Raw genomic sequence first — 27,087 nt, 5'->3', positions numbered from 1 at the left:
ACAGTGAAGCCCTATATGGATACAATTAAGTACAAGATAGGGACTGCCACTTCTGTAAGGAGACTGGCAAAATACTGCCGTGCTATATAACACTTTACACAGACATGGTGCTTCCACTTCCTCCACCTCCTCCCCCACAATCAAGACATTTTGATTTCTCTTGCCTCCCTGACTACACTGGATCTTATGGTTATGATCAACCTTAGATTCCCCGCCACTTAATGTCCACAGGCATTTTTCTAGGCCTGAGAAGAGAGGAAGGAAATTTTACTCCTATTGTAAGCCAAACTTGTGAAATAATTAATGTATTTAAGTGAGGCACTGAAATTGAAAAGTCCCAGCAAAGCAAATCACACAAGCAAGGACATAAAGTCTAAATTCATACCGTAGAGTTGTTGTAGCAAAAATGGGAGAGACCTACATATATTTTTAAGATATCTGTGCTAAATATCAGTTTGGTGCTAAATAACAGCCAGGGGTGCTTGTACGGTGAGTCATGGTGTCTTTCTAAATACCTCACTTTAAGGCACCTACATCCGGAAAGTAAAATCTGGCGTGTTGGCATACCCCAAATTCCAGATGCTTGAGACAGACGAGACAGCTGCGCATTTTCTCAAAGTAAAATATAGTATATATGTGAGTTTAAAACATGCTAGTAAAAAGCCAAGCCCTTCCCCTTCGAATTTCCGCGGCAGGTGAGCTGCGCAAAAGCGCTTCGTGCCCTGAGAAATCTCGCGATATTTCCTTCATTTGTACCCCGCCCCACCCCCACCTTCCCCTGTGCCTCCTGTAGCGGGAACCGGAAGCGAGGGCTCCAAACTGCGCTTCATCTGTAGGAAGTGACGTCATCTCAGAAGCCTTGGCGGCGGAGAAGCGTGTACGCGCTTTCACCCCGCTGTCGGCTGTGGAACGTTTAGGCAACGTGGTGTGTCTCTTTGCAGAAAGGCTTGAGCTTTTGTGCTTGGCCTGCCGGGGCCTTGCGGAGCTTTTTCACTCTTGTAAGAACTCACGGCGGGCCGCGCAGCGCCCAGACCCCGCCTCACCATGTTGGTGCTGTTTGAAACGTCCGTCGGCTACGCCATCTTTAAGGTAGTTGGGAGATGGAGCTATTGAAGGGGGAAGGCGGGTGTTGGGCAGGCGAGGAGGGGGAAAGATTAAGGGGGAGACAGGACTCCTCATAATAGCGTGGGTTCCTTTTTTGTCCACCTGCTCTGGAAGGAAGGGAAAGACTTTGGGCCTCGGAGACGCGTGTTTCGGTGAACACGTGGCCCCACCGTTTCGTTCGCCGGAGTCTGAATTACAGGATAAATTATATGGCCTTGTTACAGATCAGGAGCATTAGAATTAGCACTCAAAACCTTACAGGTTATAATAAAGAGTTTGGAATTTATTCTGAATGTTTTGAAGAATGAAAGATTTTAAGCAGAATGATTTGGCCTAATTTTGTCTTTTAATAAAGTTGCTTTGCTGTGTGAAGCGTAGATTATAGGGGACAATTGTCGAAAAGAAGCAAGGATGTTTTTTGCATTAATCTGGACAAGAAAATTGCTTGGTTTAAGGTTGGTGTGGAGGGAAACATGTCGGGAGAAATTTTCATTGTAACTAAACGATTGGCTGATGGATTGAAGACTGGGTTTTTAGTTTAAATAAGTGGGTGCGTGATGTTAGGGAAGAGACGAGAAGCAGGATTGTTGGGGAGTGTTTTGGTGGGAGGGAAATACTAAAAAATTCCAAGTTGAGCTGTGTGAAAACTTGCAGTGTCTGTTAGACGTGGGAATGGCATTCGTCATTTCAGATTTGAAGCCTAGGAGAGAAAGCTGGGCTGGTGACAGTTTGAGAGTTGGTTGTTTTAATAGGGGAAGTTTGAAGTTAAATTACAAGTTCATCAGCACGGAAATAATTGAACAAGTGGGACATTCGTGTAGTTGGATACTATTAAGATGGTAGGAAAGGGGTTAATTGAGGGCTGTCCACGTGCCAGGCACTCCTCTGAGCTCCCCAAATATAACAACTAAAAACAAAATTTTCCTGTATAGGCTGATAAGGCAAGAAATGAGATAAAATGTGTTCAGCATGATTTTTGTGAATCAAAAAACTGTATGCGATGTGGATGTAGAAAGTCTGGAAAGGTGCGTGCCAAAATGTTGATTTGGTGGTTTTTCACTTTATTCGCAAGTTTCTCTTCTGACATTTGAAAATACACTATTTGTACTTGTTACATACATTAAGTACTTATTTTTAAGAGAGAAAATAATAACGAAAAAGCAAACGCTTAGCGTATTTTTTACTCTCATTGGAGTTGTCTGTAATTGCAACATTAGCAATTTTAAAAAGCCTTTAAAGGGCTTTCAAAAAGCTTTCCCCCACCTTCTTGTGATCTTGTAAATTCTGCATGTGCCCCCAAATTCTCTTAGCCAACATGATCTGTCATATTTCCAGTTAGTGTCTGTGAATGAATTTCATATAAATTGCACCCTGTATTCTGTCCTGAACTGGATGCTACGGGGAAGAGGCTTAGAATTGTATGGTTTCTAGACCCAGGTCCTAAAATATCCAACTGTATCTCTTCACGAACTGATTTCTACTAATCAAAAGTATTCTGTTCCATAAAAACAAATTTTAAGTATTCTGTTGCAGTGTTTAATGTTATTTTTCTGCAAGTTACTGTTCAAAATTGTTAAATTGTGAAAGGTTGATTCACTTACACATTTGTAGTTAACAGTTATTCTTTATGAATAAAATAAATATACAAAATCTTTTGGAATTACTGATGGTTGCACAATTTTGTGAAAATACTAGAAGTATTTTACACTTTAAAAGGACCATTGTGGCATGTGAGTTGTAGATATACATGTATATAGATAAATGTAGATATACAGTGCAAGATTGTTAGCTTCCCATAATCTTTCAAGATGCTGGGGTATAAAGTTATACTGGTTGCATGAAATTCATGTTTAATGAGAATGCTTTAAGAAGGTTTTTCAAACTTTTTTTTTAATCTCAATTCACAGTAAGGAGTGCATTTTATATTATACCCCGGTATACATATATCCAAATATTCAGAATGATTTTAAAAGAATTCAGTATTTTCAAAAAATTATTTCTGGTTAACAGGGTTATATAGGAAGCAAAGACAGTGCATAAAAGAACAATTACTGTTATTTCTAGAATATTGCAAAAAACCTGTGTCCCAGTGTCACATGGCCCATAGAATAAGGCTAGACATCTTTCGTGTTAGTCATCCTAAACCTTTTCTAGTTCTGCTGCCCGGTATGATAGCCACTAACCACATACAGCTTTTTAGCACTTGAAAGGTGGCTAGTAAAGATGTGGAAATGAATTTTTAATTTTAATCCATTCAAGTTTTGGTAGTCACATTGTATATTGTGTGTTTCCTCATTAGGGCCTTGAGGAAAAGAATTTTTATGTGTATACCAAAGTTCGTATATAACATGTTTACTGAGCAGTGCAGTACTTCAGCTTTACTTATTGTAGTGCCACAGCTCTATTGCAAACACACATTTTAGTAAAATTTATGCAATTGTGCAAGTACCTCTGCAATTCAATTTTAGAATACTTCGCCCCAAAAAAATACCTCCTACCTGTCTGCAAGTCAGTCCTAGCTATAGGCAAGCCACTGACTGTATAATTTTGTGTTTTCTATATCATGTGAATGGAATAATATGAACAGCTTTTTTGTGTCTGGCTGTTTTCACTTAGCATGCTTTTGAAGCCAATCCCTATTGCATGTATCAATTTATTTTTAGATAATAACGCATCTGAAACTTTTCAAGTCACCCTGTACATTAACTCAAACAAGGATCATAACAGTACTTACTCATTTGTCTGTGAAGTAAAACTAAAAAAATTAGCATCAAATTTAATGTGTAGAAAACCCTAAAATAACCAGTAAAAAAAGTGTAATTTAGGGAAGATACACCTTTTGATATCATGTGCTCTTGCCTGTTTATAAATTCATTCCTGTCTGATAGAGGAGGATGTTCCAAGTATGTCTGGCATGCTGTGGAGTGCATTTGTTTGTGTTTTACTTTGTGTTGTGAAAAACTTCAGAGAGAAGCCTACCTGTGTGCCCCATCATCCAGCTTCCAAGGGCCCATTTTGTATTGTCTTTCATCCCCCCCCCCCCCCCCCACTGGAGCAAATCCTGGACACTAATTTTACTTGTAAATATAGAAACTATAAGATATAAAGTATGTCTGCAAAGTATAAAAGACTAGGTCTAAAATGAGCAAGCAATGTAACAGCATTGCTAAAGATTTTAATGGTAACCATAGCCCTACACTATTTCTACCAAGTAAACTAGTGGGATGATAAAACTTGAGACAAATGTGTAATAAAATGCAACAATTGTCTATTTATTTTGTTCTAGCTGTCTTTATTAGTAATGTTTTCTTCAATATGTGAGTGGGAACATACATAGTAGCCATGGTTTGGTTAACCGTAACAGAGTTAAGGAGACCTTTGAGCAATCATAAATGTTTTTCATTACATTGCCTTTGTTACTTTAAGGATGGTGATAATGTCTCTTAAATATGCCAGTTGTTAGCCAAATGGTGTCTTTGATACTTACTTTTCAACTAGAAAAGATGTAAATTTTACTCATGAGTCCTGTACCCTATTTGGTCCATAACCTCAACAATCAGTCAACTTTGGGTATGTTTACCTGCATTCTCTCAACAAACTTTCCAAAGTCAGGACAGTTTTGTTACATCTGTCAACATAAAATAATGCATTTCATATGTGATCACTTGGCGTAAAGGTCCTGTAAAAATACATGTATACATACAAAAATGATTTCTGAAGGATAGTTAAGGAAAATTTAGAAATAACCTAAATATTCACCAATAAGGGCATGAATGATGGTTTATTCATACAATGCAACTCTAGGTTGCTAAAACCTAGGATTATGTCTCTGATACACTAAAATGTATATAGTACGGTTCCTAAAAGTATGCATGAGTAAGATGTTGCCTAGACAGTTAAAAAGTCTTGAAGAATATATACCTAAATATTAATGGTTGTGTATCATAGGTTTAAAGTGCTCCTTTTTTTATTTGCATTGTAAATTTCCCTACATCAGGATGTGTCTTGTAATTAATTGATGGTATCTTAGTTTAAGAGAAATAACATTTTCCTGTTAGGATGATCATAGCAGTAAAAAGCAAAATTTACTCTGTAGAAAGCTGGAAATCTTTTGATGTTCCACAAATATAATGAAAGCTTTGTGAAAGGGTTAGGAGATCCTTAAAAATAGAAAGTTTCCTGGGGGAACAAAACAGCAGCAGACTCACAGAACCCAAGAATGGACTAACCAAAGGGAAAGGGACTGGGAAAGATGGGTGGGAAGGGAGGGATAAGGGGGGTAAACGAGGCATTGTGGTTAGCATGCACAATATAGTGGGGGGCACGGGGAAGGCAGTATAACAGCGAAGACAAGTAGTGATTCTATATAGCATCTTACTACGCTGATGGACAGTGATTGTAATGGGGTATGTGGTGGGGACTTGATAGTGGGGGGAGTCTAGTAACCATAATGTTGTTCATGTAATTGTACATTAATGATACCAAAAAAAACCCAGAAAGTTTTCAACAAAGACTCCCCTAAATCTGAACTTCTTTCAGCTATGAAACAGGCTACTTGAGATATTAATTTGACCAAAAATTTATGATGAGAAAGATAACTGGTTCATTATTTCAGAGAGAAAAATAGCTTCTTCCACCCTCATACATATTCAGTTGTACTTGAGAGTGTAGTTATAAATGCCCAAGCTATGCTATTTAAAGAAAATTATTTATTTATTACAGGTTTTAAATGAGAAGAAACTTCAAGAGGTCGATAGTTTGTGGAAAGAATTTGAAACTCCAGAGAAAGCAAATAAAATGTAAGTCAATCTTGAAACTATGAATTAAGTAGTTAACATTTAAGGTTGGTGTGTATGTATTCCTTGACTAGGAGAGAAAACCTTGCTTATGATAGCACTATTTTAGACACAGTAGAACACTGGTTTTCTTTTTTAAGCACTGTATACTTCATTTGGCTGAGTTACCTGATTCATTGTCAATGATGTATTCTTGTTGGAACTGAGTCTAAGTGATCTAACTCAAATATTCGTCACTACCACTGAGACAATGATGAATTAACTGTGTGTTTGATAGAAAATGATAGTGTGCACCGAAGTGTATGGAGAGGGAGTTGGGGGTAAAATAAGGGTAACAGGAGTCAGATCTGACAACAAGGTATTTTTTAATGGCATTTGTACTTGATGGACAAGTCAGTGTTGTGAGGTTTCTGACATAGGAAGGATTCATACCTTTTCTTAGGACAGTTCTGTGCTATATAGTAAAGTCATCTGTGTCCAGCTTTAAGCAGCAGAGGTTATGTTGAAGCTTCAGCATAACCTGTGGTTTAGCTGTGGTAGCAAACTTTTTGTTGTTGGTTCTAAGTTTCCTTCAAACCCTACAACCTTTCTGTAACAGTCCAGATGTTACTAGCCTAACATTTAGCAAAACTGGTCATTTTAAGAATAACTTTGCACCCTGATACCCAATGACAGGGAAGTTTCTTTTATTGGTGTATGCTTTGGAAACAGTCCATTGTGTCCCTCCTAAATATGTGGCTTTTGCCAAATCAGTGTATCCCCATAACGTTTTTTTTTTTTTTCTCTCCAGAGTAAAGCTAAAACATTTTGAGAAATTTCAGGATACAGCAGAAGCATTAGCAGGTAAAGTCAAATACTAGATTTTTTTGTTTTTTAGTCTTGGCAGTTTGTTATCCTCATTAAAAGATTGCTTCAGTTGCCTGAGTTAACCTTATTCAATGTTGTCAATGATGCATTCTTTTTTGAACTGAATTTAAGTGATCTAACTCAAATTCGTCACTACCACTGAGACAACATTGAGTTAGCTTTTTTCACCATAGGGCTGGTTTCCCCCTCCCCCCAACCATGTGATGAGAGGTGAGAAGTGGTTAAGTTGATCTCCCTGTGGAAACCAACAGCATAACTGAAGCACAATTCAGTAAAAGCTGTTCTACAAGGGACCAAGGTAATGTGGTCAAGTACACAGCTCTCTGGTAACTTTAATCCAGGGTTCACAGTTGAAATAATAAAGCATCTCTCCAGCAATACACATTTTTTAGTTCAGAAAAACACAGTATTGTTCAAAGTTTCAAGAAAACTAGTAGAGGTTGTGTGTATGTATGTTTAATATGAAAACTATAGAGAGGCATAGGAGTTCCCTACAGGGAGCATGATTTTTAGTGATTTAGAAGTATGGATGCTCGTATCTTTCAGCTAGTTCTTTTGATGGGACAGCAGACATCCAGTAATACAATTTATTGTTAACTAGACTTAGCTTCAGTAGGCATTTGGTCTTATAAGGTTGTTGTTGTTTTTTTATGTTAGGGAAAACAAGAGGACCAAATATAAAACCCTAAATCATGAATCTTTCATTTACTTAAATTCTTAATCAAATCAGCCACTACTTTGTGGTTTGATTCAAAACTAAAGGGCCATAAAGAAGAATATGGCTTAAAATTAGTTAGAATTTGAATTTGACAGACTCAAATAATTTTGTTCATCAGGCATAAGAGAAGGGTATATAGTTCTCTTGTGAAAATTAGGAAACTAAATATGCTAGCATATATTAATGGGCCACTGCAGCCTTGGCAGAGGGGTAAGCTGAAGGAAGATCCAACAATAGGGCCAGTCTTTACGTTTTCAAAAGTAGTTCTAGGCTGCTTCATCAGTAGCTAGTAATTAAAGACACAGAGCCAAAATGCACAACTGTGGTCATTTTTGCCTGGAAAATTTTTTAAAAGATGGTTCTGTTCAATGCAGCTTTAAGATTATGAGTAGAATTTTGGTAAAATCCCAAGCAAGGTTGTGTAAGCTGTTCTCCAACTGTGGGAGGTGTTATTCACATAGACTGAGTTGAGTAGCTTCTCCTGGAGTTGTAAATTGCTGTAGCCCAGATTCTAAATGGCTTATTTGTAATTCCTTTTTTGCATATGATCTCTCTAATCTTTTTGGGATATTTCTGACAGTCCTGATTAAACAGTTGAATGAATACATCCAAGCTCTAACCCAAACCAAAGCAGGTTTTTACCATTAGTAGCTAAAATGTTGATCACATGGTGATTGTCAGATAGTAAACTCATCACTTTAAAATTGTTACATAATCTGTGAAGCTGTCCTGTGAAGTAGATGGTATCACTGTTTTACAGATGGTTAATCTGAGGCTGGAGAGGTATCTCATTTCTCTACTGAGCTTTTGGGAGTCCTTTAAAAATGACATCCTAGTAAAACACCTAATATAAGTTCCAGAAAGGCAGAGACTATGTTGTTCTTTACTGTCAAATCCCTATATTCTAGCACATAAATATTTTTTGGTTAAATGAATGAAAGTAGGAGCTCTCTGAAGAATCTGGCCGTAGAAACCTAACAATGCCTATTTCCATACACATGTGCAAGAAAGTTGAACATCACATTATTATTAAGAGAGCAGAATCCTTCCTGGGAACATACTTCACACTGTGTTATAAGGCAGTTTTGGCATGACTGAACCAAAACTGACTGGTTGTAGATGTTAGAATATGCATTTAAAACTCCGTAGCCGAAGAAAGTCTGGTTGCACCAAGAGCTTTATTTTTACTCTTGATCAAATTTTCAAGTTGCATGTCTTTCAAATAACTACAGTAAAATTTGGGCCAGCTGACGTTTGGATGGTTGGAAGACTACTAGGGAATGCTGAAAAAGAGGCCAGTAGAGAAGAGAAATAGAGGAAAGACCCAACTTCCCCTTACTTCTTTCATCATCTCTGTATACCATCTCTTAAAAATACTCATGAAGAGTAATTTACAGGCTTTTTGGTAAAGGGAAGGTAAATGTTTTATAAGTATTAGAATAGATCTAGAGTAGAAATGTTTACTTTTAGTAAACTTTAAAAGAGAACACTTGATTGAAGTGTTAAAGTGTATATATAAAGGACTGAAAACTAGAACTAGGAAGTTGAATTAAATTTTTTAATTATGAAAGATTAAAACTTGAAAGAATACAACTTGTTAGAAAGGTAGATTAGGAGAAGTCAGTGTTGTACAGTATGTGAAAAGTTAGAACACAACAAGATAACTTGAATCTTAGCTTCTTAGAGCATAGAGAGACCTCTGTAAGAACGAACTGTGTGGCAGCCAGATGTTTTTTGTCTTAACCTTTCATCTTCCTGAATGAAATGAGCTTACAATTCAAATAGATGGAGATGTGGTCAGGAGAGAAGAGCAAGTAACTGGCTCATGAAGCACCAACTACTCAGCCTTAGAAATTATGGCAGCTTTCTCCCTTTCAGGCATAATTTAAACTCAGCCAAAACCCAGACAGATATCCTAAGAAGTGTTAGTCCATGTGGGTCCAGATCTAAGTGTAGGTCTAAGGAATGTGAGTTATGAAGCAGCATATTTGGAACTTGCTAAAATGAAAGCAGTCTCAAAATTACATAAGCTGCCTTCATTAGTTCTCCATCCCTGGACGTTTACAAGCAGAGGCCTGATGGATAAGCGAAGATAAGGCCTAGGCCACCTTTCATTTGGGCTTACACTGCAGCAGAACCTTCTAATGAATACACTCCTTTTTTACCAGCTTGGCAGGATTTTAGATTATTTCACAATCCAGAACATCAGGCCCATCTGTCTGTAATGACATAGGAAAGGGAATGTCATTTCAAAATACTGTTAACATTTTATGAATGCTAGCTCTGAGTTTCAAAAGATTCATAGGACAGAGGGAAAGTAATGCTGGATCTGGTATAACTGGTTCTAGAGTGGAAATGAGGGTAGGCAGATCAAATGAGATTGTGAAATGTATAACTTGTAAAACATTTTTATGTTATGTCATTTCAGAAGTGAAAACTCAACCCTATTGGAAAGGAAGTGTTTTGTGTTAGTTTTTAAGTTTAAAAGAGATCTTAAGCCTAACAGTTAAAAATGTAATAGTTAACTCTTTGTTTTTCTTTTCCCTGAAAAGCATTCACAGCTTTGATGGAAGGCAAAATCAATAAGCAGCTGAAAAAAGTTCTGAAGAAAATAGTAAAAGAAGCCCATGAACCCTTGGCTGTAGCTGATGCCAAATTAGGAGGGGTCATAAAGGTAAAGTTCTGTCATGCCTGCTAATCAGAGCTCACTATACTGTTATAGCTACCAAGCCTAGCCTTTGTAATGAGTTGTCATAAGTTCTTGTACTTGATCTTTTTTCCTAGATGACAGAAATCATTTCCAATATGAGAATATTTAAGTAATGCCTGTTCATTGTAGAAACTAGAATTATATCAAAAAATGGTATGTTAGCCTTAACCCTGCCACCCAGAGGTCATCTGTTGACACTATGTATATCCTGCCATATTTATGTTTAGCCACATGTTTTTTCTTTTAACGTAAATGGGGTTATGACATTTCTCTTTTCGTGTATCTGCCTTTTAGAAAACTTTAGTAGGTCACGAATATCTCTGAATCCTGAAGTAAGGATTATACATTATGTTGTAGGTCTTTTTAGGTAGGAAAGTGCTAAATACTTGAGGGTTCTTTTTAAGCCATGATTGCGAATTTAGTAAGTTCAGTTGAACAGATTATTTCTAACCTTACCACTTTTTCTATCATGTCAGTCTGTATCTCTACACTTTAAAGTGCCCACAAGTCTTAGTTTATGTTTTTCTGTTAAAAATAATTTTAGCATAATAAGCATAGAAAGGCATGCAGAAGAGCAAATTGCTGAATGCTCGGTTTTATGGGTATTTTTTTTTCTCTCCAGTTTCTCTGTTTAAAAATCTTATGCTATCACTCATACATACTAAATATTTGTTTCCTAAACATTTGGTATAATATATATAATTTTGCATGCCTGTCACTTTTTGCATTTGATGGACTAGAATTATAGATTTGTATGAGGGAGTTAGCAAGTCTACTGCAAAGTAAAAAATGAAGGTGTGTGGAACAAAATTTATTTTCTTGTTTTGTGGGATGAGTGAAAACTTAAACTGTACTTATGAAGATTTATGTATGTGTGTATTTAGTGAATTTGTGTAATGTATGGGTGTCTGCATTAACCTGTATATATTTGGAAGTACTTGAAGGATGCTAACAGTTACTTATATGTAATAGGCCTAAGGCTCAGAACTTTAGCTTTTCATTCAGTTGCCTTCTCTGTAGTGCTGCTGCATTGATTTAAAATCTTCTGTCTTATTACCTTTATAATTTTTAAAAAGCTAAATAATGTGAAGCTGTAAAAGAACAAACAAAAAGAACAAAACACTAATGTATTCATGTTTTTTTTGGCTTTTGATTCATGTAGAAAAGCTGTCTTTCAGGAAGCTTATCCTTCCACCAACAGTGTTACTCATGTTCTTCCACAAATATACTAGGAACTGTTATGAAACTGAGAAATCTGTATACTTAAATCAATGCTATTTTAACACTTAAATGATTTCAAGAGAACTTTTATTCCTTTATTTAATACAGATGTTCTTACTCTTATAGGAAAAGTTGAATCTCAGTTGTATCCATAGTCCTGTTGTTAATGAACTTATGAGAGGAATCCGCTCACAAATGGATGGATTAATCCCTGGGGTAGAACCACGTGAAATGGCAGCTATGTGTCTTGGATTGGCACACAGGTGAGATTTACTGGAGAATAAAGCTGGCTTATTTTTACTTAATAAACAATTACATAGCATTGTTCTAAGCTGTTACAAATATTAATTTAATCCTCATAACAATCTCATGGGAAAGTAGTCTGAGGGTGTATAGTCATATCCTCATTTTACAGATGAGGAAACTTATGCCCAAAGTCAGTACAGCTGGTAAATGATGAAGCCAAGATGTGAACCCAGGCAGTCCTCATCATAGGCATTCTATACCCTCTAGTGTTTTATCCCACAGTTCCTAGGCTTTCTCTTCTTTCTTTACTCTTATCTCTTAGAAACCACTTGCTACCCCTCCATTTCCTAAAATGTCCTCATCTGCTATGGTCTCCTGCTTTGTGTGTATCTGTGTTCCTTGTTTTACTCAGTACTCTGATTCTTACTGAGTAAAAAAAAAAAAAATGCAAAGAGAACACATCATGTTTAACCAGAGGTCCTTAGAATAGACTTTACTGTTGTACTCTGATTTAATGTGTTCCTGAAAAAGCTTGGCATTCTGTGAAATTGCAGGGTTTGTAAAGAAAAATAGAATTAAGGGCTAGACTGCCCAAAACCCATGCAACTTTGTAACCAGAGCACTATCAAAAACAGTACCCCTAAATTGTTAAATAATTTATTTAAATTTACATTGAATTGTGAATGTGTGTTTAATAAATATGTTAAATGTATGTAAAGGAATACTACATACAGTAAGCAAGAGTCAGTACTTTTGAACCAAAATAAAAAGGATGGATTGATGGAAGGGTTAAAATTGCTAAATTACAGAAATGAGAATAATGCACAAACCTCAGGAAGAACTGTGTTATAAGCATTTCTAAGAGAGAATAGCTAAAATGAGTCAAGATCCAAATTTGTGATTAATTGGCATTGTGTACAGCAGTGGTTCTCAGTCAAGGGCAGTCAGATGTCTATTAGAGGACATTTGGCAATTTCTGGAGACATTCTTGGTTGCCACAACTTGGGGCGGGGTGTGAAGTCTGCTACTAATATATCATGCATAGAGCCTGGGGCTGTTACTGAACACCCTACAATGCACAGAATAACCCCCTCAGTAAAAAATTATGAGACCCATGATATTAATAGTGCCAAGATCAAGTAAACCTCATACACAGTATTTGTTCACAGCTTTCTGTTCTTAGGTGTTACATTGCTACACTTATTCTTACCTGTTGGTATAAAACATTAGTCTGCTGAAAAAATCATGCATGAACCAATATGACTTGCACTACCCAGCATTATTCCATTAATCTTCCATAAATTAAGAAATGTGGGTTGTAGCAGGACCAGATGTATTTTCCTTTTAAATATGTAGTTTCCTGATCTTGCGTATTACATTCTTGTTCAACTGATTTTCCTGTGTAGAAAAGTAAAATAATGTAGTTCTGAGGGAGGGGGATCTGGGTAAGAAAGGTTTTTCAAGATGTTTTATTTTAAGATGCTTATTAAATGCTGCTCCCAGATACTATTTTAGTAATTTGTTGTTTTCCCCCAGCTTATCCCGGTATAGATTGAAATTTAGCGCTGATAAAGTGGACACAATGATTGTTCAGGCAATTTGTAAGTACAGTACATGTGAGGTCTAATCTGTTTCTTTCCCATGCCTTTTTCCTACTATAACAACTCTTATAATTCTGTCTGTTGAGGAAGAGAAAGGAGATCAGTTAGAACTTTCAGTAAGTCAATAAATTGGAAAATGCAGATTAGAAAAAGGAAAAACTACCCATAACTTTACTAATTGGAGATAATGTGAATTATACTATTAATAAAGTGATAAATTTTTCTTTTTCCATGAAAAAAATCGTAAGTGGGATCTGCATTGTGTTGTTTGGCTTTTTTCACTTGACTTTATAATAGGTTATTTTCCCATGTCATTAAGTAATGTTTAGAAAAATCAAAGTCTTAGCAATTTCCAATTTTAATCCGTTAAACAGCAATCGCATTTGTAGGTATATTCCCAAAAGAATTGAAAGTAGGTACTCAAATGCTTATACATCTGTGTTTATAATAGCATTATTCACAAAAGACAAAGGTGGAGACCATCCAGATGCCCATTAAAAGAAGAGTGGATAGCCAAAGTGTGATATATACATATAATGGAATATTGTATTCCTTAAAATGGAATGACATTCTGATACATGGTACAGCATGGATTAATTTTGAAAACATGCTAAGTGAAATAAGCCGCACAAAAAAGACAAATATTGTGTGATTTTGCTTATGAGGTTCCTAGAAAAGGTAAATTCTTAAAAGACAGAAAATAGAAGAGATTGCCTGGGGTGGGGATGGGGAGGTAATGGATACAGAATTTTATTTTGGGATAATGAAAGAGTTCTGGAAATGCCTAGTGGTGATGGTTGCACATTGTGAATATACTTGATGCCACTGTACAACTTGAAAATGGTTAAAATTGTAAATGTTATGTATATTTTACCACAATTTTTTAAAATCCCTTTTAAATTCCTATTTTCTTTTTCATTTTAATCTCCTGCAGCCTTGTTAGATGACTTAGATAAAGAACTAAACAACTACATTATGCGGTGTAGAGAATGGTATGGCTGGCATTTTCCTGAATTAGGAAAAATTATTTCAGATAATTTGACTTACTGCAAGTGTTTACAGAAAGTTGGTGAGTAACTTTATCCTCTAAGGCATTGACAATAACAATTTATTTGCATCCTAAAACATGAGTAATAGTCTTTTTTTTTTTTTTTTCTTAAACTCCCTGGAGTTTTTTACAACTTACGTAGGTGAATGGCGGATTTGCCATTGACATGGGCAACTGTAGACTTGGGATATTCCAAAAGTATTAATATTAATTAATACTGAAAGTAGTGTTTTGTCTATACTGTTAATGTTTACATTATATACTAATGATATAGTGATGTAACTAGTAGAGGAACCTGAGGATTATTAATAAATACGTGTTACTTGGCTCGTACTATGTTACCATACTACCACCCCAAGAGTTCATGACCCTAGTTTCAGTATAGGTGAAGCTATACTGTGATAAATTGTCTATCACAATATTATTTGTCCTATTTTGTGGGGTATTTTGTTATTCTAATTTTATATATATATATATACACATTATTTATTTTGGAGGGAGGTGGTGAGGATTTTAATCTCTAAAATTAAGCCTTTACATAGGGAGAATTACTAGGTCAAACTTGTTCGCTTTCTGTTTTGTTTAGGCACCCTTTTCATTGGCTTATCTCTACTTTTTCTTTTGACTATTTGGTGGATTTTATATAATTTGTTGAAGAGTGATTCTCCTTCATCCTCTGCAAACATTCCATAGGCGATAGGAAGAATTATGCCTCAGCCAAACTTTCTGAAATACTGCCAGAGGAAGTTGAAGCAGAAGTGAAAGCAGCTGCAGAGATATCTATGGGAACAGAGGTTTCAGAAGAAGACATTTGCAACATTCTCCATCTCTGCACTCAGGTAAACTCAGCACATAGAGAAACTAGTTGTGGTGGTACCAGCTCTGTAATAATAATTTTCTGATGGCAATGATGATTTTTAAACTTATTGTTCACCTGATAAATGAATATGAGGGTGTTCAGTCACTACCTCATCTGATGCCATCTTGATTTATATAGAAAGGAAATAAATACTAAAGTGAAGTTAAAAAAGCACTAATTTATTTGTATTGTTATCATTGTCTGAATAATGAATTATAAATCCACTGAGGCAGTGAAGTATAGCTTGAGTTATTTAATTCTAACTTTTATATGTTCATAGACTGGGATGATTCCCCCACCCCCCTCATTTGGAGATAGCTATACAAGAATCAAAGAGAAGGTGACATAAATGTTTAGCCTTTGGAGGTTTTTTTTTTTGTTTTTTTTTAATAATGGTAATGTTGACTAACATTTTTAGGCAGTGTATTAGGTTGCTTACATACATGATGTAATAAAATCTTCGCTAAAACAGATCTTTTATAGGAAACTGAAGTAAGGAATGGTTTGTTTTCCCAGGGATACACAGCTGCTCTGTGATAACTTAGGACTCCAGTGTTTTAGATAATGTGAATTTTACACTGTTTTAACTCTTAAGTCACTTATGACTTACTCATTTTGTTCCTTATTCTAGGTGATTGAAATCTCAGAATACAGAACCCAGCTCTATGAATATCTACAAAATCGAATGATGGCCATTGCACCCAATGTTACAGTCATGGTTGGAGAATTAGTTGGAGCACGGCTTATTGCTCATGCAGGTGATGATTTCAATGAAATTCATAAACGTGGATATTTAGAATTATTTTTCTAGCTAGGGTTCTTTTAAAATCTTTAAACTACAGTTATTAAATTTTAGATAGCAAGTAGAAGATTTATTTGTGGACATAGTAAATATAGTAAGTATATAGGTAAGGACCAGGACCAAGTGTTCGGTGGTGATTTTTATCTGTATGCCTGATTTTCTTTTGGATAATGAAGGCATCTTTAGTCACTACCTCTTCTGAGACACTTGTGGCCCACTGTCAGAAGTTTGTTATGGTTAATTAGAATAATCATGAATGTAGCAGGGTGAAATCAGTTAATACCTCATAATATTGAAAGCTCAGATTAAAAATGGAATAGTTTTAAGAAATCACTGCAGCTGATACATACCCTTGATTGAGAATGTTTTACTCTTGAATATGCTATTTTAATATATTTTGACATCGAAAAATATTTTGAATAAGTGATTTATAATAAAACTTAATACACATGTATGGTGATATTATAAAGAAGGTATGCTACAAGAAATACTGTATAATTGAATACTTGCAAATAGTTTATTATTTTATATTGGAGTAATTTTAATCCATCACAGAAGATCTTAATATAACATCTACATCTAAATGTTTAAACTAGAATAGCTCTTTTAGCTACATCATTAATCAGACAAATATGCCATTGAAATACTCTAAGCTGCAGCTAAAGTAAGGTTGGGATCAATTGGGATGGTTTTGTTTACATCCACAATTTCATAGATTTAGCTGAACTTGTCACAGTAAGAGATACAGGGATTAGCACAAGTGTGTGTTGAATTTTAAACATGTTTCTAGTTACGTTAATGTTTGGGGGGCAGGTTCTGATAATATCTGCAACAAATCAAAGCAGCAACTGTTGATCCTGATTAGTGTACTTAAAAACAAATCTCCTTATCCATATCTTAACAAAGGTAAGTAAAGTGTGAGAAATTTTTATCATAGTTTTACTACTGAGATGTCCTAGTGAGTCTCCATTTATTTGTATATATTTTTTTCATATCTGAAGTAGAATAATATGCAAGGTTTCAGGAAAATAAGGGCTAGGTTGCAAGTATCTGTCAATATATGTTTATATTTCTATTTCCTGTGGTATGCTAATAGAATTTAGCATAGTAATAGCATCTCAGGTAAATAAGTAAAATTGAACTGTAAAGCTTAACCTTCAGTTTGTCATAGACATTCATTCAAACCTCTGCTTGTGGTGCTAATGGATGAATCACAAGTACTAAGGCATCAGGATGTTTAGGGAATTCCAGATCATAGAGTCTGTTTACATCGGATTTTCATTTACTCTGGTTGAGTTAGACGATAGATCTTGTGTTTAACATATGAAACTTTCAAATACTTGGAAGTATATTCCTTGTAACTTTTTTTTTCTTCTTAAGGTTCTCTCTTGAATTTGGCCAAACATGCAGCTTCCACAGTTCAGATTCTTGGAGCAGAAAAGGCACTCTTCAGAGCCCTCAAGTCTAGGCGAGATACCCCAAAGTATGGTCTCATTTATCACGCTTCACTTGTAGGCCAGACAAGTCCCAAACACAAAGGGAAGGTGAGTTACTCTTTTCCTGAGGTGGGCTTTTTTATTTTTTGAACAACCATTTTCTTCCTGCTCCTTAATATGCAATATATCTTTCTGTTACTTCTTTCTCATTAAATAGAGAATGATGAATTTTTTAAGTAAAAGGCACTTTTGTACATGGTAAGAAACAATAAGAAGAAAGTGTTGTTGGTCCTTTTAAAGCCATTTTCTTCCACTCTATATTCTATAATCCACCTGTTGATGAAGGATGGGATAGAATGCACATCAAAAGTTTTCTGTGTGGCAGGAAACCAATTTAGCATCAAAATTTATGAATTATAAAAAATAATAGCACATGCATGCACTGTGCTAAAACACTATAGGACTTCAGTGAATCTTTTTATTAGCCCTGTGAAATGTAGGTGTCTTTTATAGATGAGGAATCTGAGGCTTAATTGAATTAAATACTTTAAAGTTTTTTTGTAGGACACCTAATTTTACAGAAACTGAAGTTTTATTAAATTCAGAAGAGAGTGATGGGAAAAAAAAACTTCAGGAAATTACTAAAATGCTTGAAGCAGGGGCTGTACTTTTTCTGGATGATCTATCTCATAATGTAGAACTAATGTCACTGAATAAAAACTAAAAGAAGTCATTTGAAGAATAGTTTGGGCTTTAGACACAAACTACTACAAGATCTTTTCATCCCCCCAAATGATGGTGGTTATGTATTATCAACCATTATATTGTGGCAAAGATTCAAATATAAGATGGGTGGCTTGAATTGTATTATTCATACTTCGGTGATTTATGATTTTAAAAAATCCTATAGTGAATGATAGATTTGATGGTTTGCTGTAGTTTTTTCATGAATAAATCATTGAAAGGATTTTTATATCTCAACTTGGAGTATGTTGGAGTGTTTCTAACTTCAAGCTCTCCTAGATTTCTCGAATGCTGGCTGCCAAAACTGTTCTGGCTATCCGATATGATGCTTTTGGTGAAGATTCCAGTTCTGCAATGGGAGTTGAGAACAGAGCAAAATTAGAGGCCAGGTTGAGGACCTTGGAACATAGAGGGGTAAGAACGACATCCTGCCTATTGTAGCAGTTACCTGTTAATAAGCTGTGAGTAGTTTATGTACTTAGCCCATTTCACTTGCTAAACGGTTTTATTTATTTTCTAATACATTTTAGTTTTTCTAATATATTCTTTCTGTGCTTGCTGTTAACAGTGTCCTTTATATTTACTAAGAATTGATATCCTAGAGTATATATTATAGAGACTATTCTTTAGAAAATTATTGATAATTTTTCTTTTTCCTTAGATAATGAAAATAAGTGGAACAGGAAAGGCATTAGCAAAAACAGAAAAATATGAACATAAAAGGTGAGTACATTGTGGGAAAATGGACGAACAATTCTGCTTATTTAAATGTAGTTGTTGACAGTAGTTTTAAATTTAAGCATCTGAAAAACAAAAAAAATAAAACAGATAATAAATTTAAGCACCTCAGTATCCTCCTGATTTTTTTGCTACTTATTCTTCCATATTCATTTCTAGTTTTTGATCATACACATATTTTTCAGTGTTGTAAATATATATAGATATGGCATATTTGTTTTGGCTTTTTTCTTTGTTAATATATAGCTTACTCATTTCCAGATAATGATTATAAATATTTGTCATTCATAGTTCCTGTATAGAATACCATTTATCAAAAAAAAGTCCATTCAGAGTTAATCCACAGAGAAACATTTCTTAAACTGCACCATGAAATTAATGAAAGAAAAGTATGGGGAGAAGTGCTTTATTATTTGAGGTAATGCTCAGTAGTGGTGAGGGTATGATGATGGAAGTGGAATGTATGGCTCTTCTGGGAAGCACCTTGGCAGTATATATAAAGAAGAACTCTAAAAACATTTTTAGTCATTGACTCATAAATTCTACTTAGGACTCTAGTAATCAATTAGGAGTTGTAATAGTAAAATCTTATGCTCTAAGTAGGTAGAGGTACAGTATACAATCATATCTCATAATTACATGTTTATGTGTTTTTTTTAATATATACATTCAGAAAAATTGTTTTCCTGTATTACATTCTGGAAGGAAACCAGATATATTTAGTTATGAGCACTTTCTACAAGGACAATGTAATTTTTAAAGTAATTTGTTAACATGGATTTTTAAAATAATTTTTTCATTTATTTTTTTTAATTGAAGTATAGTTGATAAAATATGTTTCTAAATTACAAAAGTTAAACAGCCCTGAGTCTACAAGTCACCTTAAAAAATAGAATATCCTTTAGGTTGTTTTGCATAATTTTTTAATATTCTCATGCCATTATGCTCATGCTTTTAAATATATGGCATAAAGCACCAATTATGAGATTTAGTTCACCTTGTAAGCACTCAGATCAATTCTTTCTGCTATGTTAGAACTAAAGCAAAGGTTAGGTTTTAGGGTATCTTCATATGTATTCCCTTTTGATCCTCTGTCTCTCGGAATCTTGTGATGGGAAATCTGTATTAAACTTGAGTTCAGTGGTTTGGTTTCCAATGAATTACAATGTTCTAGACTTGGTTCAGTTTTTACTTCATCAAGTAATCATTTAATGTAGAGAGATTTTCTCCATTTTTTTTTCCCCATGCTAATTGAATGTTTTTCTGTACCATAATCACTACATGGATTACCAAATCATAATTTAGCTCACCAGTGTTCTTGAAGTGTGATTGACCTGCCTGGAAAATATCCATTCCTTTCTACCTTTTGGGAGCTATTTGTTTCTGTAAACTGCTCCAAAGCCACTAAAATGAATGTCATTTCCTTCAACTCTCTTTAGAATTATTTTAGTTACAGATACTTGTAGAGATTTTCTAAAATTCATTGGCTTTCAGTGAGGTGAAGACTTACGATCCTTCTGGTGACTCCACACTACCAACCTGTTCTAAAAAACGCAAGATAGAACAAGTAGATAAAGAGGATGAAATTGTTGAAAAGAAGGCCAAAAAATCCAGGGTTAAAATTAAAGGTTAGTTTGATTTTTTTTTTTTTTGAATTTTTTAAATGTCTTTTGTATTTTTATTCCTTAAGAAAATGTCATAAGTCTTGGGATAGTATATGCCATTGACCTTTATTGTGAAAACCACCTATATTGAAAGCTAATGGTATTTAAATAAGCCAACATGTTCTCTGGGAATAGTTAGGATATTGTTAAATTTAGCAGACTTCATAGAAGAATATAAGAAGCATTTCTTTGAATATGTGGAATTACATATTATACTAAACGTACTAAAGCTTTAGCCCTCCCACTTGAACGATTTTGAGAATCAGTTTAAAAGAAGAAAAGGTTTGTGGTTTCTAAACTCTTCGCTGAAATTTTTTTGTTTTATAGTTAAGAACAAAGTTGATGCAGCAGTGGTTTTCTTCATTGCTTCTCTTAATGGAATGGACTAGAATAATAACATACTGGGTAGGCAGCCATCAGTAAAATATTTAGTAGGTGCTCTCTAGTGAACTAGGCTGTTTTGTAAAGTTGCTGAGAGTACTCCCCCCTCTTATTTGCTGCACCTATATTGATTGCCTACCACAGAGTAGACATTAAACAATGGCTTGTTTGAATTTTGGTTCTAAACACCTTAGTGTTCAGAAGTGGTCAAATCAGCAAATGTGGGCCTCTGCCCTAGATGAGAAAAACAAAAAAGTTACTTAACTTCTATGCTTCTATTTCCTTATTAAACAATAAGGCAATCCCATTAGCAACATTTGAATAGTAGGGTTTAAGTAAGTATTTAATGAATTAATTTCTAAAGCTAGCTACCTATTGAGTTCTCATTCTAATGTGCGGAGCATTGTGTGTTACCTTGTTAAATTGTAGTAACAATCCAATGAGATAGATATTATTAAATGTTACAGATGAGGAAATGGAGCTTAGAGGTTACATGACTTAATCCGAGTCAGAGCAGGTTTTAGCCCAGGTCTCCTAACTCCATAGCACAAACTTTCAATCCCAATATAATTGACTATTCTCAAAAAAAACATTGGGTTTGGAGATTAGGTAGTCAGTTTTAATCCTAATTTCTCTACATAGCTACATGATCATGAGAGATTTGCTTCTCATTGAGCTTTATTTTGTTTGTGAAGTTAGTCGTACTGGATTAGGTAGGTACTTGAAGGACCTTCTAATTAAAAAAGTATACAAAAACATTGGATAGTTGCCCAGAAAGATGTGAAAAACTTTTGAGTCTTAGGTTTTTGGGAAAGTGAGGTTTGATAGTGTTAATTGTGTCTTAATTCTTAACTATTCAGTTGAAGAAGCTGTGGAAGAGGAGGAAGAAGAAGAGGAGGAAGGAGTGGTAGTGGTAGAAGAAGAAGCAGTATCTGTGAAGAAGAAGAAGAAAAAGGACAAGAAGAAACACATTAAGGAAGAACCACTTTCTGAGGAAGAACCATGTACCAGCACAGCAATTCCTGTAGGTGTCATAATCGCTAATACTTGATTGGCATGTACAGGATCTCTGATTTTATTCCACTCTATGTATCAGAAATGAGCAGGCAGTTTTAAAAAATGGTTTTCATTGATGGGGAGGTAAAAATAAAGTGACATTGTTGTATTTACCTTATAAAAAGCCATTTCTCAAAACTGGAATCTTACTACAGAATGGATTTGCTTTTAGTAGTAGTAGTAGTAAGGGGAAGAATATAAGATTTGCCACAGATTACTTTAATGGAAGTGGTTTTTAGATTTTAATCTTTCCTTCCAATTTTTTTTTGAAGGGAAATAGAAGTCTGCTTTGCTTTTTATAAGGAAAAGTTGTTACTCACCCGTGCACTTACAGCTCTTTCAAAAGCATTCTTGTTGGTTATTTTCAGAATCCAGAAAAAAAGAAGAAAAAGAAAAAAAAGAAAGATAATGAGGACTAATGGAAGGAAGCCATAATCGAATCACCTGAATTTCACATCTTGCGTAAAGATTCAGTCAGGAATATGCCAGAGAAGCTCTCTAAAATGGTTGAGGGAAGGTTGGATGAAACAGTGATTAATCATCAAAAGCTTTCAAACCTGTTTGTGTCTTGACATCAGCTCTGCTTACTTTATTATGTCATCATTTCTTAGAGTCTTTGTTATACAAATAAAAATATTTTCTTTGTATTTTAAGGCAGTTCTGTGATCTCTGTGTTTAAGATAGAGAATCTTCGGCCCTTCCTATATTTAATTTAGCATATGGGGGTTATTGTTTTGATAATTATGGCTGAAAAGAGTTGTGAATCATCAATTCAAAACAGCCCATTGGAAGGCAGCAATTAGATGGACCAATTTAAGAACCTCACTTAAATGTTTCTTGCCTTTTGAACTTTCAGTTTTCTCCTTTTCTTCTATCTGCCTGCCTCTAGTATGTATTGAAATAAAACCATATTTTGTGTTCAAAATTTTTTAATTAGGTGAGCAAAACTTCAGTATCTCTACCAAAAAAAAAACTTGTGTCCCTGACTTATAGTTATTTGTTCAAAATTCTGAAATGTAAAACAGAATAATTATTAGTCTAGACCCTGATTGTTTCTAAAGTAACGTAAAGTGAGCTTTTTTAAAAAAGGTAATACTAAAGGATTTATAGTAAAGAATGGGGGAATAAAGGGAGAAGAAGATGAGCCAAAAAGTGGGGGATGGAGGGTCAGGAGGAGTGAGGTATAAACCAGAACATAGAACGCCAAAGAGAGAACTTAGTTTCTAAGCTATTGTTAATTTGTGAATAGCATCTTGGCTGACTGCTATAGCCACAGGTTTCTTAGGACTGTTAGGTCTTGCATCTCTGTGTATGCCATAAAATGATAAGATTTGAGTTATACCTCTTTTTATGTAACCATGGGTGAGTCCTCAGCCCCTCTGAACTTCAGTTCTTCATTTGTCAATCAGAGATAAAGCTCAACTTCACCTAACAGTGGTTTGTGGAAAATCAGATGATACAGACTTTCAGAGATGTTAGTATGTTTCAAATTTAGATACTGGCTTGAAGTAAATGCTACATGAAGTAGATGTGGCCATCCCTAGATATTTAAATTATGTAATAAAACTAGTTATTTTGCTCCCAGGAGAATGTTGTCATTTTACATCACCCAGTAGCACCCCAGACACATCCTTGATTTGGGACGTAACAGATTTTTATTTTTAATAGCTTTTAATGAGAGTGGTCTATAGACCTGTGAAGGCTATGTAGTCAAAATTTCCTATCTTAAGGTAGAGTTTGAGAATGTTAATTAAGCTTATAATCATTTTGGGTAATCTATAGCCTGGAGAAGACCTAGTTGAATCACAGCTATTAGCTTCTTAAGTATTTAAAGTTTTAACTGTTGAAAATACTAATGAAAAGGTAGTTTCTGGTTCTTTGTGCTAAAGTGAAGCACTTGTCCCATTGAAACAATCTGAAATGGGAAATTCAGGTGAATTTCATATACCTAATATTTATATGGTGTGTATATTTGATAAATTTCTGTGACTGGGCTACAAAATAGTCAAATTTTTGATTCTCAAAAAATATTCTTCACCCCCTTCCCTTAAAAAATGGAATTTATATTTTCTAGTTTAAACTATTCTACACTGTCTCTGTGTCCTCTGTATGCTTATGAAGGCCTTGCCTGAGCTGTCTTCTGTCCAGAGCTCCAATCTCAGAACAACAAATTTGAAGCAGCATGCAACATACCAAACAGCATAAAAAGCATCTTTGAAAGAATAAGATAAACTTAGGGACTAGTTCCAGACATGGAAAGTCTCAGCTTTTCTCAGTCTCTCTTGACTATAAACTTAAAGAATGCTAAATTGGTGTTCATACCAGCCTATTTTCACATGCAAGTGTTACTAGTGAGTATTTTTCTTTGGGGTACATCTACATCTAATTTTTGTTTTTGTTGGTTTATTATTTGTTGCTGCTTTGTTACAAAGCTGCAATGAATGCCTTTGTAATTTATCTTCATGTACTTATATTCCTATAGGATAAATTTCTAGATGTATAATTGTGCCAAAGGGATGTAAATATAAAACAGTGCCAGTTTTCTTGTAAAATACTGTAATAATGTAGTCTCCAACCAGTGTTAAGAGAAAGCACCTATTAACAAGAGTGTCTCAAGTCTTTATTCAGATCTACCCCAGCTCCCTCCTTGATAATACAAGTTTTGCACATAGTAGTAAACTTTTTTTAAATACTAATTTGAATTAAGTGGTTTTAAACCGGATCATTTCCCCTTTCTGCTACTTAAAATTGTAGTCAAGATGTACAAGAGGATTCATTTATCAGTACAAAACTGAAGTCATATTCAAGATTATGCACTCCTAACTAGCCTTGTGCTACCAACTGAAAGGTATTTGAGTGAGTAGGAAAAGATAACCCCTTTAACACACTGTACCACTATGTGCCAGAAAATTGCTGTAACTAAATCAGTGATAAGAAGGTGACTGTCCTCTACCTCAGGCTCATGCAAACAGCTTACACAGTTTTAAGAACAGCTCTTCATTATTTCCATGGTTCTTAATTATGGTCTTATTTATTGAAAAGTATGAAGTGATAAGCCTAAAATGATAAATTAACCGAGCATTTACTACATTGGGTGCCATTAATTTGTATTCTAACAACCCTGTCTAACATACCCATTTTACACATGAAATATACACACAGTGGTGGTTAAGTAACTTAGTCAATGCTATTCAGATCATTAAGAATGCCTCTAACGCTAGTGTTTCATGAATCTGGAAAGTGCAAGCTATTCTATGTTGGAGCATTTTCTTAATAGCCTGAAGATCACTGGAATCTTGCTGAAGTAACTGGTGGTAAGTATATGGGTGTTCATTGTATTGTTTTCTCTTTTTCCGTCTGCTTTGAAATGATCATAATTTAAAATCTTATTTTTTAAAGAATAACATGCTATTTATTTTGTTTTAATTCTGAGGTCTTTATCTCTGAAGACTAAGGTAGATTTTTACAGCATTCTTGGTCCACAAAAGCATTTGGGGACACCTGCTATGGGCCAGGCACTTGTCTGTTGTTAGTCTGGAGAACTCAAGGAAGCAGAAGATGCAATAACTGTTGCCTTCAGAGAGTTCGCAAAGTGAACACCAACCTTGATGAAGTCATGCCATTTAAGTCTTGCCTGAGGAAGGGGAATGCAAGGAAGCGACGGTAGAGACCTCAAAAGAAGATGAGAAATAAGGGAATTAGGAAGACGAAAGCTGGAAAGTGGAGTTTGAATTTATGAAAGAGATCAACACTATCAGCCCCAAGAAACATGCACTGAGGAAGCAGAAAACAACAGAAACAGCAGCAGAGACCTACCCCGTCCGTGGCAGGTAAGAGAGTTCTAAGTATAGATGCATCTGTTGCACCTCAAATCCCCACCCTAAAGCTGTTCTCCAACATCCTTTGAGCTTTCGCGATTTGGTACCTGGAAAGCGGTGCCGTGCCATAGAAGTGTGGGGAAGCCATCTCGTGAGTTCTTGGGGCCTCAATACTCCTTCCTTCCAAATCTGAGCCAAGAAGCAGAGAAGCCTTGGTCTTTAGCGGGCGTAAATGTGTCTGATTCCAGGAAAATAACTGGTCAGACAACAAATGCACCTATTTATATCCTGTAATCTGCTGGGCCAGCAACATTCTAATAATCAGCTAGGCATGATAGAGAGGCCACAAGCTGACTGTCAGAATGGGAAGATCCCTGTGCTATTGACCAGAGAAAAAAACATACATAGAAGTACTACATAAGCCAAAAGCACTACATGAAATATCCTTGCTATTATGAGCTGGCTTCACCTCTCACTTTTTCATGTCCTTGGGTAGATCAACCTGTGCCACCTTAGCCTCGGTTTCTTCATCTATAAGATGGAAATGACAACTTTTTCTTTATCTTACAGGACTCTTGGAAACTCAGATGAGATAATTCATGCAAAAATTGCTGGTACACTGAACATGTCAAGTATTATTACTCAAAACCTGTTTACTTTAAAATAGGAAGACCCAATAGTTATGTATTTCAAGGGAGAAGTCAGTGGGAGGGATTAAGGAACCTTCTATGCAGCCACCAGGCAACCACTTACCAAATCCATTTTCTCTTATTTCTAGGCACACAGCTATACTATATTCCTCATCCTTACAATTAGATGTGGTTGCATAACTGAATTCTAGACAATGGAATGGAAGTGGTAGTGATATACGTTGTTTGGAGGCCTGGTCCATAAGAATTCCCCACTGCACTCGGTGCACCCGCCTCCACTTCCCCTCCAGCTTTGTTACATACAAACCACAAGGTAAAAGAAACCTGGGTCCCTGAGTCACCACCCACGGCTTGAAGACAGCTACCCATGGATCAGGACATCCATTTTGGACTTTATAGAGAAAGAAAAAACTTAATTGGCCACTATATTAGCTTGGATCATATGAAATTGCCAATATCTATTTGTTTTGACCTATAAAAATGATAATTTTGTATGATTCAACCTAAGAGATAATTTGACTTATTTCAGCAGCTAGTATAACCTTAATACATCATCTTAAAGGAAGTCTTTTTAACAGTTAAATTTTCAAAGGTGAGAAGGAAATGAGGATTGTTGAACTTGTGGATC

At 35.2% G+C, this 27,087-nt stretch overlaps 1 protein-coding gene, 1 long non-coding RNA gene and 4 other non-coding genes across 7 annotated transcripts; 5 read left to right on the top strand and 1 right to left on the bottom strand.

Annotated features, from left to right (window-relative positions):
* Nucleotides 1-832: 832 nt before the first annotated feature.
* NOP58 (NOP58 ribonucleoprotein) lies at nucleotides 833-22,638 on the top strand. Of its 2 annotated transcripts, none has more exons than XM_017650844.3 (15): nucleotides 833-1,089; nucleotides 5,827-5,903; nucleotides 6,691-6,743; nucleotides 10,038-10,159; nucleotides 11,543-11,679; nucleotides 13,199-13,263; nucleotides 14,198-14,332; nucleotides 15,005-15,150; nucleotides 15,802-15,928; nucleotides 17,353-17,516; nucleotides 18,432-18,566; nucleotides 18,814-18,875; nucleotides 20,385-20,518; nucleotides 21,796-21,959; nucleotides 22,360-22,638. In XM_017650844.3, the coding sequence occupies exons 1-15, from the start codon at nucleotides 1,045-1,047 to the stop codon at nucleotides 22,408-22,410; spliced, it is 1,617 nt and encodes a 538-aa protein (XP_017506333.1). In that variant the 5' UTR covers nucleotides 833-1,044; the 3' UTR covers nucleotides 22,411-22,638. The 2 variants fall into 2 exon arrangements, with proteins under 2 accessions (XP_017506333.1, XP_017506334.1); XM_017650845.2 differs by lacking the exon at nucleotides 833-1,089 and adding an exon at nucleotides 6,941-7,065.
* Nucleotides 6,070-6,158, top strand: LOC118970704 (small nucleolar RNA SNORD70). Its single transcript, XR_005058760.1, has one exon. It is a non-coding gene; the product is annotated as a small nucleolar RNA SNORD70 (small nucleolar RNA).
* LOC118970703 (small nucleolar RNA SNORD70) lies at nucleotides 6,835-6,921 on the top strand. Its single transcript, XR_005058759.1, has one exon. It is a non-coding gene; the product is annotated as a small nucleolar RNA SNORD70 (small nucleolar RNA).
* On the top strand, nucleotides 15,211-15,296 carry LOC118970706 (small nucleolar RNA SNORD11B). Its single transcript, XR_005058762.1, has one exon. It is a non-coding gene; the product is annotated as a small nucleolar RNA SNORD11B (small nucleolar RNA).
* On the top strand, nucleotides 16,096-16,179 carry LOC118970705 (small nucleolar RNA SNORD11). Its single transcript, XR_005058761.1, has one exon. It is a non-coding gene; the product is annotated as a small nucleolar RNA SNORD11 (small nucleolar RNA).
* Nucleotides 21,966-26,263, bottom strand: LOC118970695 (uncharacterized). The gene is made up of 3 exons (XR_005058748.2): nucleotides 25,917-26,263; nucleotides 25,596-25,662; nucleotides 21,966-22,341 (listed from the first exon to the last, which is right to left on the bottom strand). It is a non-coding gene; the product is annotated as an uncharacterized lncRNA (long non-coding RNA).
* Nucleotides 26,264-27,087: the final 824 nt, after the last annotated feature.

The sequence above is a fragment of the Manis javanica genome, chromosome 12 (assembly GCF_040802235.1).
Source record: "Manis javanica isolate MJ-LG chromosome 12, MJ_LKY, whole genome shotgun sequence".
NCBI classification, from domain to species: Eukaryota; Metazoa; Chordata; class Mammalia; order Pholidota; family Manidae; genus Manis; species Manis javanica.
Note: the sequence above shows the minus strand (reverse complement) of the source record. Positions and strands in the feature narration are given on the sequence as shown.

Coding starts and splice junctions, on each gene's coding strand:
- NOP58 (XM_017650844.3), top strand. CDS start 1,045: ATGTTGGTGCTGTTTGAAACGTCCGTCGGCTACGCCATCTTTAAG. Junction 5,904..6,690: donor CCAGAGAAAGCAAATAAAAT/GTAAGTCAATCT, acceptor TTTTCTCTCCAG/AGTAAAGCTAAAACATTTTG. Junction 15,151..15,801: donor TTCTCCATCTCTGCACTCAG/GTAAACTCAGCA, acceptor TCCTTATTCTAG/GTGATTGAAATCTCAGAATA.